This window comes from Puma concolor, chromosome C1 (assembly GCF_028749965.1).
Source record: "Puma concolor isolate L17-30 chromosome C1, mPumCon1.1.hap2, whole genome shotgun sequence".
NCBI classification, from domain to species: Eukaryota; Metazoa; Chordata; class Mammalia; order Carnivora; family Felidae; genus Puma; species Puma concolor.
In genome coordinates, this window is record NC_141674.1 from 77,473,441 (window position 1) to 77,486,689 (window position 13,249).

General features: G+C 38.0%; 1 protein-coding gene across 30 annotated transcripts in view; it reads right to left on the reverse strand.

The window, feature by feature from the left end:
* ZNF644 (zinc finger protein 644) overlaps positions 1 to 13,249 on the reverse strand; it is a 104,923-nt gene that overhangs the window by 41,404 nt on the left and 50,270 nt on the right. For 16 of the 30 annotated variants that reach the window (XM_086717502.1, XM_086717503.1, XM_086717496.1 and 13 more), the window contains one exon: positions 12,364 to 12,399. The exons of the other annotated variants lie outside the window; for them this stretch is intronic. In XM_086717502.1, coding sequence (XP_086573628.1) covers positions 12,364 to 12,399 — 36 coding nt within the window. The remainder of the gene's footprint in view (positions 1 to 12,363; positions 12,400 to 13,249) is intronic. 30 annotated transcript variants of the gene reach the window in all.

Here is a 13,249-nt window from a genome sequence, read left to right on the forward strand (position 1 = left end):
GAAAAGAGTGGAAGGCCTCAGTGAAAGCTTCAACAAACAGAAAACATAAAGAACAATCAGAGATGACTAACTCCATTAGCTGAAATTCAAAATACCCTAGAGGGAATAAATAGACTAAAAAAAGCAGAAGAATAGATCAGCAATCTGAAGAAGAGAGTAAGGGAAAGCAATCAAGTGGAAAAATGTGACGAGATTAAGGGAACTCCACAACACCCAGTGTAAGAACATTCATATTATAGGGATCCCAGAAGGACAGAGAGAAAAGGAGGCAGAAAATTTATATGAAGAAATAATAAACCTTCATGAATCTAGGGAAGGATACAGAAATACAGACCCAGGAAGCACAGAGTCCCCAACAAAATCAACCCAAGGAGGTCCGTACCAAGAAAAAGCATAGTAATTAAAATGGCAGAATGATAAAGAGAGAATTTTAAAAGAAGCAAGAGAAAAGTAAACAGTTACATACAAGGGAAACCCCAAAAAGCTATCAGTGGATTCTTCAGCACAAATTTTGCAGACCAGAAGGGAGAGGCAGGATCTATTCAAAATGCTGAAAGAAAAAAACTCTGCAACCAAGAATACTCTATCCAGCAATCCATCATTCACAACAGAAGGAGAGTTATGCAAAAGTTCCCTGACACGCAAAAGTTAAAGCAATTTATAACCACTACACCAGCCTTACAAAAAATGTTAAAGGGGACCCTTTGAGTGGAAAGGAAAGAATATAAGCAAGAGTAAGAAAAGTAAGAAGCATAAGAAAATGGACAAACAATGTGAACAGACAGTTCTCAAAAGATATACAAAGGGCCAACAAATCTGTGAGAAGATGTTCAACATCTTGGTCATTAAGAAAATACAAATGCAAACCACGAACAGATACCACTTCACACCCATTAGGATTTTTTTTTTTTTTTAAAGTAGGCTTCACACCCAGTATGGAGCCCAACGTGGGGCTTGAACTCATGACCCTGAGATTAAGAACTGAGACGAGATTAAGAGTCAGATGGTTAACTGACTGAGTCACCAGGCACCCCCATTAAGATATTTTTAATTAAAAAAAGAAAAACATGAAAAATAACAAGTGTTGATGAGAATATGGAAAAATAGAGACCCTTATCAATTGTGGTAAGACTGTAAAATGGTGCATCCACTATGGAAAACCAGTTTGGTGTTTCCTAAAAATAGGTAACAGAGAATGACCAATCGACCCAGCTACTCAACTTCTAGATATATACACGGGAAAAATGAAAACTTATGTATACACAGAAACTGGTACATGAGTGTTTACAGCATCATTATTCATAATAGCAAAAAAGAAACAAAGTACATGCTACAACTTGGATGAACCTTGAAAACATTATGCTCAGTAAAAGAAGTCAGACATGAAGGTCATGTATTGCATGATTCCTTTCATATGAAATATCCAGAATAGGCAAACTGATGCAGATAGTAAGTAAAGAGTACCAGGTGATAGTGGAAGGAGAAAATAGGAAATATTACATAATAGCTACAGGATACTGAAAAAGTTCTGAAACAAGAGAGCTGGAGGTTATGTAATATTATGAATATAATACCATTGAACTGTGCATTTAAAATGATTGTGTGCTACATAAATTTCACCTGAATTTAAAAAAAGATAGCAATATTAAAATGTTCCCATGTTCTGACAACAATCAATTCACAGCAAACCTCTACTTCCTTAGACTCTCTCTAAAATTACCCAACCAAAGTCCAAATCCTATAACAGGTTCTTTCTAATACCCTCTTAAAAAAACACAGAAAGGTTTCCTATAAATACGTGTAGAATCCTTCACTGCAACAAGTATAAAAAACTGTGTTCTTACTGGTCTTTTTGGCTGGAAGGCATTGACAGGAGTAACAACCAATTTCTCAACAGAAATAAAAGAAGCCCAAACACAAAGGGATAATATTGTAGTTAGAAGAAAACAACTGCCTACCCTGAATTCTAACTAGTAAAAAAACTATCATTCAAAAGTGAAGGTGAAATACAGAACATGACAAGACAACAAAAACTGACAATTTCTCAGTACAAGTGTTCTTCAAAAAAAGGAAGTGATTATAGATGGGAGAACTGAAGATGCAGGAAAGAATAAAAAGCAACAAAAATGGTTACTACGTGGGTAAATCTAAAATAATGGCATAAAACAATGATGATTTTTTATGGGGCTTAAAACACATATGCAGTCAAAAATACGTATTCTAGGAAATAAACTAAGAAGGGGAGGAAGTTAATGGAATCTTTAATGTTTTAGTTTCCTTGTATTGTCTAAAAAATATAAAATAACTTAATTAGACTTACAGGTCAACAGTGCATGTTGAAAACTCTAGGGCAGCTGTTCCCAAAAGTGCAATCTACAGGCCTGTAGGGATCCCTGGGACCTTATTAGGGGATCTTTAAAATCACAATTATTTTCATAATAACACGAAGACCTTATCTGCCTTTTTCACTCCCATTCTCTCAAAATTGTAAAATGGAGTTGTCCAGAGTCTACAGGACTCGTGCTATTCCAACAGATTAAAGCAGAAGCACATGTAAGAATCCAGCTGTTTTCTATTAAGTGAGATATTAAAGAAATGTGCAAAAATGTAAAAACAATGCTACTCTTCCCACTAAGTTTTGTTTTGGAAAGTATGCTCTTCACAAAATTATGTTATTTATAATGGCATTTAATGGGAAACTCTTCCTCCAAACAATAAATTATCTGACCCAAAGTGTCAACTGTGCTAAGGCTGAGAAACACTGATATAACCAAATAAAGTTCTTTTTAAGAGTTTAAATGGGGGGCGCCTGGGTGGCTCAGTCGGCTAAGCGTCCGACTTCAGCCAGGTCACGATCTCGCGGTCCGTGAGTTCGAGCCCCACGTCGGGCTCTGGGCTGATGGCTCGGAGCCTGGAGCCTGCTTCCGATTCTGTGTCTCCCTCTCTCTCTGCCCCTCCCCCGTTCATGCTCTGTCTCTCTCTGTCTCAAAAATAAATAAACGTTAAAAAAAATTAAAAAAAAAAAAAGAGTATAAATGGGTCTTGAGAATGCAGAATTTGAGACTCCTGACCTAAATAAATGAAAGGATAATATGACATTCATGGACTGGAAGACATTACCATAAAGATGTCAACTCTATCTCAAATTAATGAATAAATTCAATTTTTGTAAAACTGACCACGTGACTACAAAAATTTATATGGAAGCGCAAAGAGTCAAGAAGAACAAGGTGGAAAGATCTGTCTTACTAAATACAAAGACTTGCTATAATGCCACATAAATTAAAGCAGCATGATTTTGGTGTAAGGGTAGATACAGTAAACCAACAAAATAAAATAGAGCCCCAAAGCAGACCCATGTATATATGGTCACCTGATTTATGACAAAGGTGATCCTGTAGAGCAGAGGCAAGACAATCTTTTCAATAAATGCTGCCTCATAAAATGTGTACCCCTAAGAAAAAAAAAAGGTGACCTCTATACTTTACATTTAGTTGGCCCCTGAACAACATGGGTTTGAATGGCAAAGAGGTCCACTCATTACATGGATTTTTTTCAGTAAATATACTACGGTACTATGAATGTATTTTTCTTATGATTTTCTTATTAACATTTTCTTTTCTCTAGCTAACTTTTAATGTAAGAATGCAGTATATAATACATATATAAAATGTGTGTTAATTGACTATCTTATTTTATTAAGGCTTCCAATCAACAGTAGGCTATTAGTAGCTAAGTTTTTTGGGAGTCAAAAGTTATATAGCAATTTTCGACAATGCAGGGGTCAGTGCCCCAAACTCCCATGTTGTTCAAGGGTCAAGTGTATACAGAATCAGTTTTAGGTAATAAAGTCTCTAGCACAGTATCTTAACAACCTCAGCACTAGTGACACTCTGGGCTAGGTAACTGTTTTGTGCATTGCTGGACATTTAGCATTCTGCGCACTGTAAGATGTTTAGTAAGCATCCCTAGCCAACCCACTAGACACCAGGAATACCCCAGTCACCTAGCTGTGAAAACTAAAAATGTGAACGTTACCAAATTTCCTGCACAGGTAGGGAAGGTGTGGGGTGAGGGAAGGGAGAATTGCCTTAGTTAAGAACCACTGTTCTAGAAGGTAACATAAGAGATGTCTTCACCTCCTTGCATCAGGGAAAGATTTCTTAAACAGAACGCAAGAAACATTTGACTATAAAGGAAAACAATGATAAACTGAACTACATTAAAATTTAGACCTTCCTTTCATCAAAAGATATTAACAGTAGGGTAAAGATCAAGCCAAAGTGGGTATATATTTTTCTAACAAACCTAACTAAATGAAGGTCTTATATCTACCACATATGAAAACAGGGGTGTGCCTAGGTGGCTCAGTTGGTTATGTGTCTGACTTTGGCTCAGGCCACGATCTCACAGTTCGCTGAGTTCAGGCCCCACGTCACGCTCTGTGCTGACAGCTCAGAGCCTAGAGCCTGCTTCAAATTCTGTGTCTCCCTCTCTCTCTGTCCCTCTTCCACTTGTGCTTGCTCTCTCTCTCTCTTTCTCTCAAAAATAAACATTAATAAAATTTTTAAATTAAAAAAAAACTCTTAAGGACAGAAACTCCAAAAGGAAAAAAGAAAAGGGCTCATATCCATAAACTATGTAACTCGTATAAATTAGGAATATATTAGGAATATAATAATAATAATTATAGTAATAATAAAAAGATGGGGAAAGAAGAAGCCTCACAACAAAGGATATACGAACAGCCAAAAAAATTGTGGAAAAGTACTCAATCTTATTTGAAATCAGGGAAATACACCCACCAGAAGGGCTAAAATTAAAGAGGCTATTGATACCAGATGCTGGTGAAAATTCAGAGCAACATGAACACTCATATCCTACTAACAGGACAGGTACAACTATGTTGAAAACAATTCTCATGTTATCTTCTAAATTTAAACACATATACACCAATCACCCAGCTAATCTACCCCTGGTATGTACTCAACATAAATGTACATGTGCCCCAAGAAACACATACAAGAATGTTATGACAGTATTATTCAAGCCAAATGTCCAAAAGTAAAAAAGATACTGATGAAATACAAATGAGCTATAACTACATCTGATAATGAAAACATCCATGAACCTCCCAAATGTAATGTTAAGCAAAATAAGCAAAAACAAAATAATACTATTATATAATTCTATTTATATAAAAGTACAAAGGCGGGGTTAAAAAAACAAAAACACAAACATATTCTTTGAAGTCAAGCCAGTGGTTACTCCAAGTAAGAGTGATCGGGAAAGGAAACACAGGGGCTGCTGGGTTGCTGGCAGTATTCTACTTCTTGATCTCTGGTGGCTGTGGGGTGTTTACTTTGTGGTGATTCACTGAGCTGTATACTTACACTTTGTGCACTTTCTTGATGTATCATATTTGAATTTTAAAGACCTGGATCACCATCTTTTACATGCTGTATATGCAACTTAGAACACAATAATTACACAAATATTTTAGCTACTATGATATTAGGTATCAATTGCTTAGGAGAAAAGTCATGTCTGGGGTGTAATAACTTTCCACATCTTACATTTCTAGATCCTCTGCATATTGGCTGCAGAAAGACATAATGAAACACCTTTATATTTTCTGTTTTCCTATACATTTAATTTACCTTGATCACCTGAAAAAAATCCAATTTCATAGCTTTATATAAGACAAAATAAAATACACATCTTAGAAAATGCTAACACTAGGGGCACCTGGGTGGCTCAGTCGGTTAAGCGGCCGACTTCGGCTCAGGTCATGATCTCACAGTCCGTGAGTTCGAGCCCCGCGTCGGGCTCTGTGCTGACAGCTCAGAGTCTGGAGCCTGTTTCAGATTCTGTGTCTCCCTCTCTCTGCCCCTCCCCTGTTCAAGCTTTGTCTCTCTCTGTCTCAAAAATAAATAAATGTTAAAAAAAAAAAAAAGAAAAAAAATGCTAACACTAAAGAAAAGTTGAAGATGTTTGTTTCTAATATTAAAAATATTTTTCTGACATTTAGACACAAAGATGATTAAGGCAAAAAATAAAGATGATGCCTGAACTAAAAGACAATCCTATCAAAAATTCGTAGGCTTCCCTCTCTACCAAACTAAGCCTTGGTTTATATTTTTATATTCCATATGACATTTTAATACAATTCAATTTTACAACACCTATTATTATTTTGTTTACAAAATAAGAATCAAATATTTATAATATTAAGTTGCTTAATATCAAGCTGCTCCCCTCTGAATTTAATGATTTATGCAGAACAGCAGTTAATAGCAGAAGCAGACCATCTGATTCATTTTTAAGCCAAGTAGTGCCACCAAGTGGTGGCAATTTTTTTTCATAAAACACCACTCTGAAGCAACAGAAAGTTACACTGAAATACATTATTAGAATAGAAAAAGAAAATCTGAGAATAAATTTTAAGCAAATAAGTTTGTGAAATATTTTGGTACAAAGTCTGAAAACAAACCGAAAAGGTCAATCTTTTTGGAAAACAGCTGTATGTATTACCCTGAAGAAACCTACAGTTTCAAAGTTAAGTTTTTTTTAGAAAGCAAACAATGAATATAATGCCACATTGTTTACTTTTCGTTGCTTGTTTTTTAGTCATTTTCTTAAAAAGACTTACATTGCTTTAGAAATTAGTGAAACACATGCAGGGGAGGCACCTGAGTTTTACAACAGTATTACCCTCATTAAAGACAGGGAGACAGTAAGGAGAGTAGTAAATGATCTGTTTCAGGCCTCTCCTTGGCTTGTGGATCATCTTCCTATGTCTCTTCAAACTGTCTTCCTCTATATGCATGTCTGCGTCCAAATATCCCTTTTTTAATAAGGACATCAGTTATAAGTGGATTTGCGCCATCCTCCTTAGTGACCTACCTTTAACTTGATTCCCCCTGTAAATACCCTATCACCAAATAAGGTTTACTCTGAGGTATTCCGAGATACCTACCTCAGGTCCTACTCTGCGGTGATGGGGATTAGGACTTCAAAAGTGAACTGGGGATTGGGAGAGCAGTAACACTAACCCTTTGTATTTGAATATTTTTGATGACTATTTGTCTTATTTAAAAAGAAGAAAAGGGGCGCCTGGGTGGCGCAGTCGGTTAAGCGTCCGACTTCAGCCAGGTCACGATCTCGCGGTCCGGGAGTTCGAGCCCCGCGTCGGGCTCTGGGCTGATGGCTCAGAGCCTGGAGCCTGTTTCCGATTCTGTGTCTCCCTCTCTCTCTGCCCCTCCCCCGTTCATGCTCTGTCTCTCTCTGTCCCAAATAAATAAATAAACGTTGAAAAAAAAATTAAAAAAAATAAAATAAAATAAAATAAAAAGAAGAAAAATAGCTTTTAGGAATTATTAAATGATGAATACTTGTGATATATGAGAAACATTTGGTCTTCCTCCCAGTTTCTGGCACTCCTAAAACCCTTAGGAATTTCCTAAGTATAAGGAGTTATAAAAAAATTCTTTTGTTATGTTAATGAGGTGACTTTTGGAAATCACCTAAGACTGGGGACTGCTTGCCAGAGGTTGCCATGCTAACCATGTGTAGTTAGCACATGGTCAGGTGGCTACCTGACCTCTGGAGGGGAGAAGGGTTAGAGGTTAGATCAATTGCTGATGATTTAATGAATCCTGTAAATATCATGAAGCTGTCATAAAACCTCAAAAGGATGGGGCTCAGAGAGTTTGTGGGTTCGTGAACACAGGGATGTGCTGCGAGGGTGTGTGCCTGGAGAGGACAATGGAAACTGCACACTTCTTCCTGAGTTATATCCTTTTATAATAAACCGGAAATCTAGTAAGTAAACTGGTTTCCTGAGTTCTGTGAGCTGCTCTAGCAAATTAATCAACCCCAAAGAGGGGATCATGGGAACTTGTGATTTAGAGCCAGTAGGTTTGAAGTACAAGTAATAAACTAATAACCCAGACTTGTAACTTGCATCCTAAATTCAAGAAGAGGGTCATGGGAACCTCTAACTGGTAACCAGTTGATCAGAAGCAGACCACAACCTGGGCTTGCAACTGGCATCTGAAGTTTAGGGGTGGGGGGAGTCTTAGAGAGCTGTAACATTAACCTGTGAAATAGTATCAGAATTGAGCTGAATTGTTTTTTTAATGTTTATTATTTTTTAGAGAGAGAGAGAGAAGGTGGGAGAGAAAAAGAAAGAGAGAGAGAGCACGCGTGAGCAGGCAGGGGAGGGGCAGAAGGAGAGAAAGAATTGCCAAGCATGCTCCATGCTGTCAGTGCAGAGCCTGACACAGGGCCCTATCTCACAAACCATGAGGTCATGCATGACCTGAGCTGAAATCAAGTCTATCTAATGCTTAACCAACTGAACCACCCAGGCGCCCCAGAATGAGCTGAATTGTAGGACACGAAGCTGATATCTGGAGAACTGCATGGTGGTGTGCATAGAAATCAACCCTCCATATACTGGAAATGGTTCCAGAACCTAATAATACTATTTTACTTTGGTAAACTATTACCAGCAAAATAAATGGCTAAATTTTAGTAGAAAGCTATACACACGCGCGCACGCGCGCGCACACACACACACTCTTTGATATTAGTAGTGTCATTTGGTTAACGTACAACCCAATTATAATGTACACAGTCCTAGGCCTCATCTCCTAACACTCTTCTTATCACTGTACCCCAGCCATGCTGGCCTCCTTGCTATTTCTTGACCAGGCCCCACATACTTTGTATTTAATGTTTTCTGCCTGGAGTTCTTCCTCCACAGATTCTTCAGTTCCAGTGATCTTCTCAGTTCCTAAATAAAACAGCACCCTTAGTCACTCTTCATCCCCCTCTCTGGTCTTATTTGTCTTCACATTACTTATTAGTAGCTGACAGATTATATAGTTATATGATTATCTGTTTCCTCTCCCCTACCACAAAGTAAGCTTGAGAGCATAGACTAACGTTTCGTTCACTGATGCACCTCTAGCACCTAATACAGTACCAGTGTGACTGCTTTTTTGTGTATGATCATAAGCAGAAATAATTTTTAAAAATTAATCCATCTGCTTTCTCATTGGATCTGTTGGTTTCTTTCTAATCACTTCTTCATGCCTAGAGGCAGAGTGACCTTTTCAAGCTTACCCTCCTCTATGTAACACAACATTTTGCTCTATTTCAGGACAAAGTCCCAAATCTTTATCACAGCTGAAAAGGCTTTTTTTTTTTAAATGTTTTTATTTATTTTTGAAGGAGAGAGAGACAGAGCATGAGCTAGGGAGGAGCAGAGAGAGAGGGAGACATAGAATTTGAAGCAGGCTCCAGGCTCTGAGCTGCCAGTACAGAGCCCGACGCGGGGCTCGAACTCACGAACCGTGAGATCATGACCTGGGCCGAAGTCGGACGCTCAACCGACTGAGCCACCCAGGCGCCCCTGAAAAGGCTTTTTGCTGGGCCCTGCCTACCTTCCCATCTCTTTACTCCTCACAGTTCTCAGGGAATTCAACTACTCTGGCCCTCTCTCAAATTCCCCATTGTGTTCCTTCTCATCACAGGGACTCTGCACATGCAGTTCTTTTGGTCTGGAATCCTCTGTTCCCCTCCATCACATAAATTAGCTAACCTTAACTCCTAAGCTTCCTTCAGATCACAGCTCTAAATGTCACTTACTCTGGGAAGCCCTCCTTGAAAACTCTGTGTCAAGTTCCTCTGTCATATGCTTTTGTTTCTTTCAGAGCTCTGTCTTTCAAATATTTGATATAATTTTTGAAAAACGTATTTCTCCCAATGAATAGGAACCATGTTTTTGCTGTATATACTGTGTTTTAAGCAACTAGAAGGTGCTTGAATACCTAAATGAAGGGATACAGACAAAGCAGACTAACTATAAGTGAATAATAAAGCCTGCAATTATTATGGGAATTCAACAAAGCAAACTTTCTTTTTTATTAACGTTAACTGTTTCATCCAGACACACTTCTTATTTCTGGGTAACTGCCTCTCCCTAGCCATCAGTGTGTACACAAAAGATAAAAACTTATTTAATATTTCCACTAATTAGAAAGTAAGAGTAATATAAATCTTTGCAACATTTATCATTATATCATTAGCTTTCAGGTGCTTTAAACAACAAAAGAACACACTTTTACTGTTTCTATACTGTTAATTATTAATATCACAGTAATTAAAATGGGTCATAATGAATTTTTCAAACAAATTCATATCATAAATGATATAAAGTAAGGCTACAATATCCTCCCAGATTTATGACAGTTTTTCTAAATACTTTAAAATACCTTCAGATGGCAAAGGTGCACACCTACCTGCCACAGTAAACCAAAAGTTGTTTATTGGACTTGGTTGGTATTGCACTCTAAGGATATGGTAAAATGTTGATTGCAAAAAACAATTCCAAATAATTTCATTCAACTCACTAATTCATTCAGTTACACAGAACATCTTGAACCCACTTAATGTTACAGACTGAATTGTGCCCTCACCCCCATCATATACTGAAGCCCTAACCCCAAGTATTCAGATTGTGACTATATTTAGAGACAAGGCCTTTAAACAGGTAACTAAAATGAGGCAGTTAGGGTAAGTCTTAATCCAAGTTGACTGGTGTCCTTAAAAGGAGGGATTAGGACATACAGAGAGACAACAAGGATGTATGCACACACAGAAAACGCCATGTAAGGACACAGCAAGAAAATGGCCATCTAAAGCCAAGGAGAGAGGCCTCGGGAGAAACCAAACCTGCCTTGGACTTCCAGCCCTCAAAACTGTAAGAAAATAAATTTCTGTTGTTTAAACCACCCAGTCCATGATATGTTCTTATGGCAGCCCTAGTAGACGAATACACTTATACTGTATTTGAAGGATCTATTGTAATATATGTGAATAACTAGTTATTTTTGCCCTATGAATACACCAAACTGAGGTTACCTCCGCCACGCTAAATGTTGGGGCTTAAAAAAAAGAATATCTGTTTGGGCATATGAGCACCCTTGCCTAAGAAAAAATTTGGTCCTGCCTACTCATATTATTGCACCCCATGCAGCAGAGATATATTTCTACCTAGATATCGACAGCAATTTCCTTAATGGTCAGAAGAGAACAACTTAGCTATTATTACCTGATATATTAAACATATGGATCTCTTTTGAGTCCATAATATAAAAAGCTTTACATAAGAAGTCCCTGTAAATGACCTTAATTAAAACAGTTTGCTAACTGTCCTTTTCTGTGGCTGAGAAAATTGTGAACTAGTGGTCAAAACCGTAAACGTGCTTTAGAAAAATTGAGACTTTTCAAAAACAGATTGCCAGAACTTCTTCCCTAGAGTTTCTGATTCAACTTTGCTATAGTTTTCCATTTTCCATAGTAGCTCTAATATGTAGTCAGAATCATCTAAAACAGGTTTCTCAACCACGTCTGCACCTGGAGACCTTTTAAAAACTACTGACACTTAGTCTCCTTCTGAAGAATTTAGGAATGTGGCTCTGGCACTGTTAGTTTTATTTATTTATTTTTTTTTTAAATTTTTTTTTTTAACATTTATTTATTTTTGGGACAGAGAGAGACAGAGCATGAACGGGGGAGGGGCAGAGAGAGAGGGAGACACAGAATCGGAAACAGGCTCCAGGCTCTGAGCCATCAGCCCAGAGCCCGACGCGGGGCTCGAACTCACGGACCGCGAGATCGTGACCTGGCTGAAGTCGGACGCTTAACCGACTGCGCCACCCAGGCGCCCCTGGCACTGTTAGTTTTAAATATATATATTTAAAGAATTATTAAGGGGCGCCTGGGTGGCGCAGTCGGTTAAGCGTCCGACTTCAGCCAGGTCACGATCTCGCGGTCCGTGAGTTCGAGCCCCGCGTCGGGCTCTGGGCTGATGGCTCAGAGCCTGGAGCCTGTTTCCGATTCTGTGTCTCCCTCTCTCTCTGCCCCTCCCCCGTTCATGCTCTGTCTCTCTCTGTCCCAAAAATAAATAAATGTTAAAAAAAAAAATTTTAAAGAATTATTAAAAGAATACACATATATATTAAAGAAACTCCTAGGGAACTAAAGGTGCAACCATGATTGAAAAACATAGTGTGGAATCCAGGTAGCATATGACTATATGTTGTGATTAATGTGAGGCATGTGCAACAGAATATTGGTATGTATGAATGATTATTGAAAGATATATTATCACATTCCACTGAACATATTTTCCTTAGTAGTAAAGACAGAGTAAATAATACTATATACTGTAGCACGTCTTCATTATGAAAGGCAACTGTGTGCCTTCAATTATCTAAGTAGAAAAGGAAATGAGAACATCAACAAAACACAGCAAACAGAATTCAACAATACATTAAAAAGTATACACACCGTGACCACGGGGCGGGGGCAGGGGATGGTTTATTTCTGGAATGCAAGGATAGTTTAACATAAGACAATCAATCAATGTAATATACATTAACAAAAAATAAGGATGAAAACAACATGATCATCTCAGTTGATGCAGAAAAAAACATTTGAAAAAATTCAACATTATTTCATGATAAAAACATTCAATGAACTAGGAATAGAATGAAATCACCTCAACATAATAAAGGCAATATATGGAAAGCCCAGAATTCACATTGCACTCAAGGGCAAAAGACAGAAACCTTTCCTCGAAGATCAGAAACAGGACAAGGATGCCCATTTTTATTGTATCTATTTACACAGTACTGAAATTCGTATCCAGAGCAACTAGGCAAGACACAGAAATAAAAGGCATTCAATTTAGAAAGAAAGGAAGTTATTTTTGTTTGCAGATGACATGATCTTACAGGCAGAAAATTCTAAAGATGCCACAAAAAACCTGTCAGAAATAAATAAATTCAGCAAAGTTGCAGCATTCAAAAATCAACATACCCCCTACCTTACACCACTTAACAACAATTAACTCAAAATGGATTTAAGACTTGAATGTAAGTAAGACCTGAAAACATGAAACTCCTAGAAATAAACATGGTATTGACATGGGTATTGGCAAAGGCTTTTTTTAAAAAAATTTTTTTTAATGTTTATTTATGTTTGACAGAGAGAGAGAGAGAGACAGGGCACGAGTGGGGGAGGGGCAGAGAGAGGGAGACACAGAATCTGAAGTAGGCTCCAGGCTCCGGGCTGTTAGCACAGAGCCCAACGCGGGGCTCGAACCCACAGACTGCGAGATCATGACCTGAGCCGAAGTCAGACGCTCAACCGGCTGAGCCACCCAGGCGCCCCA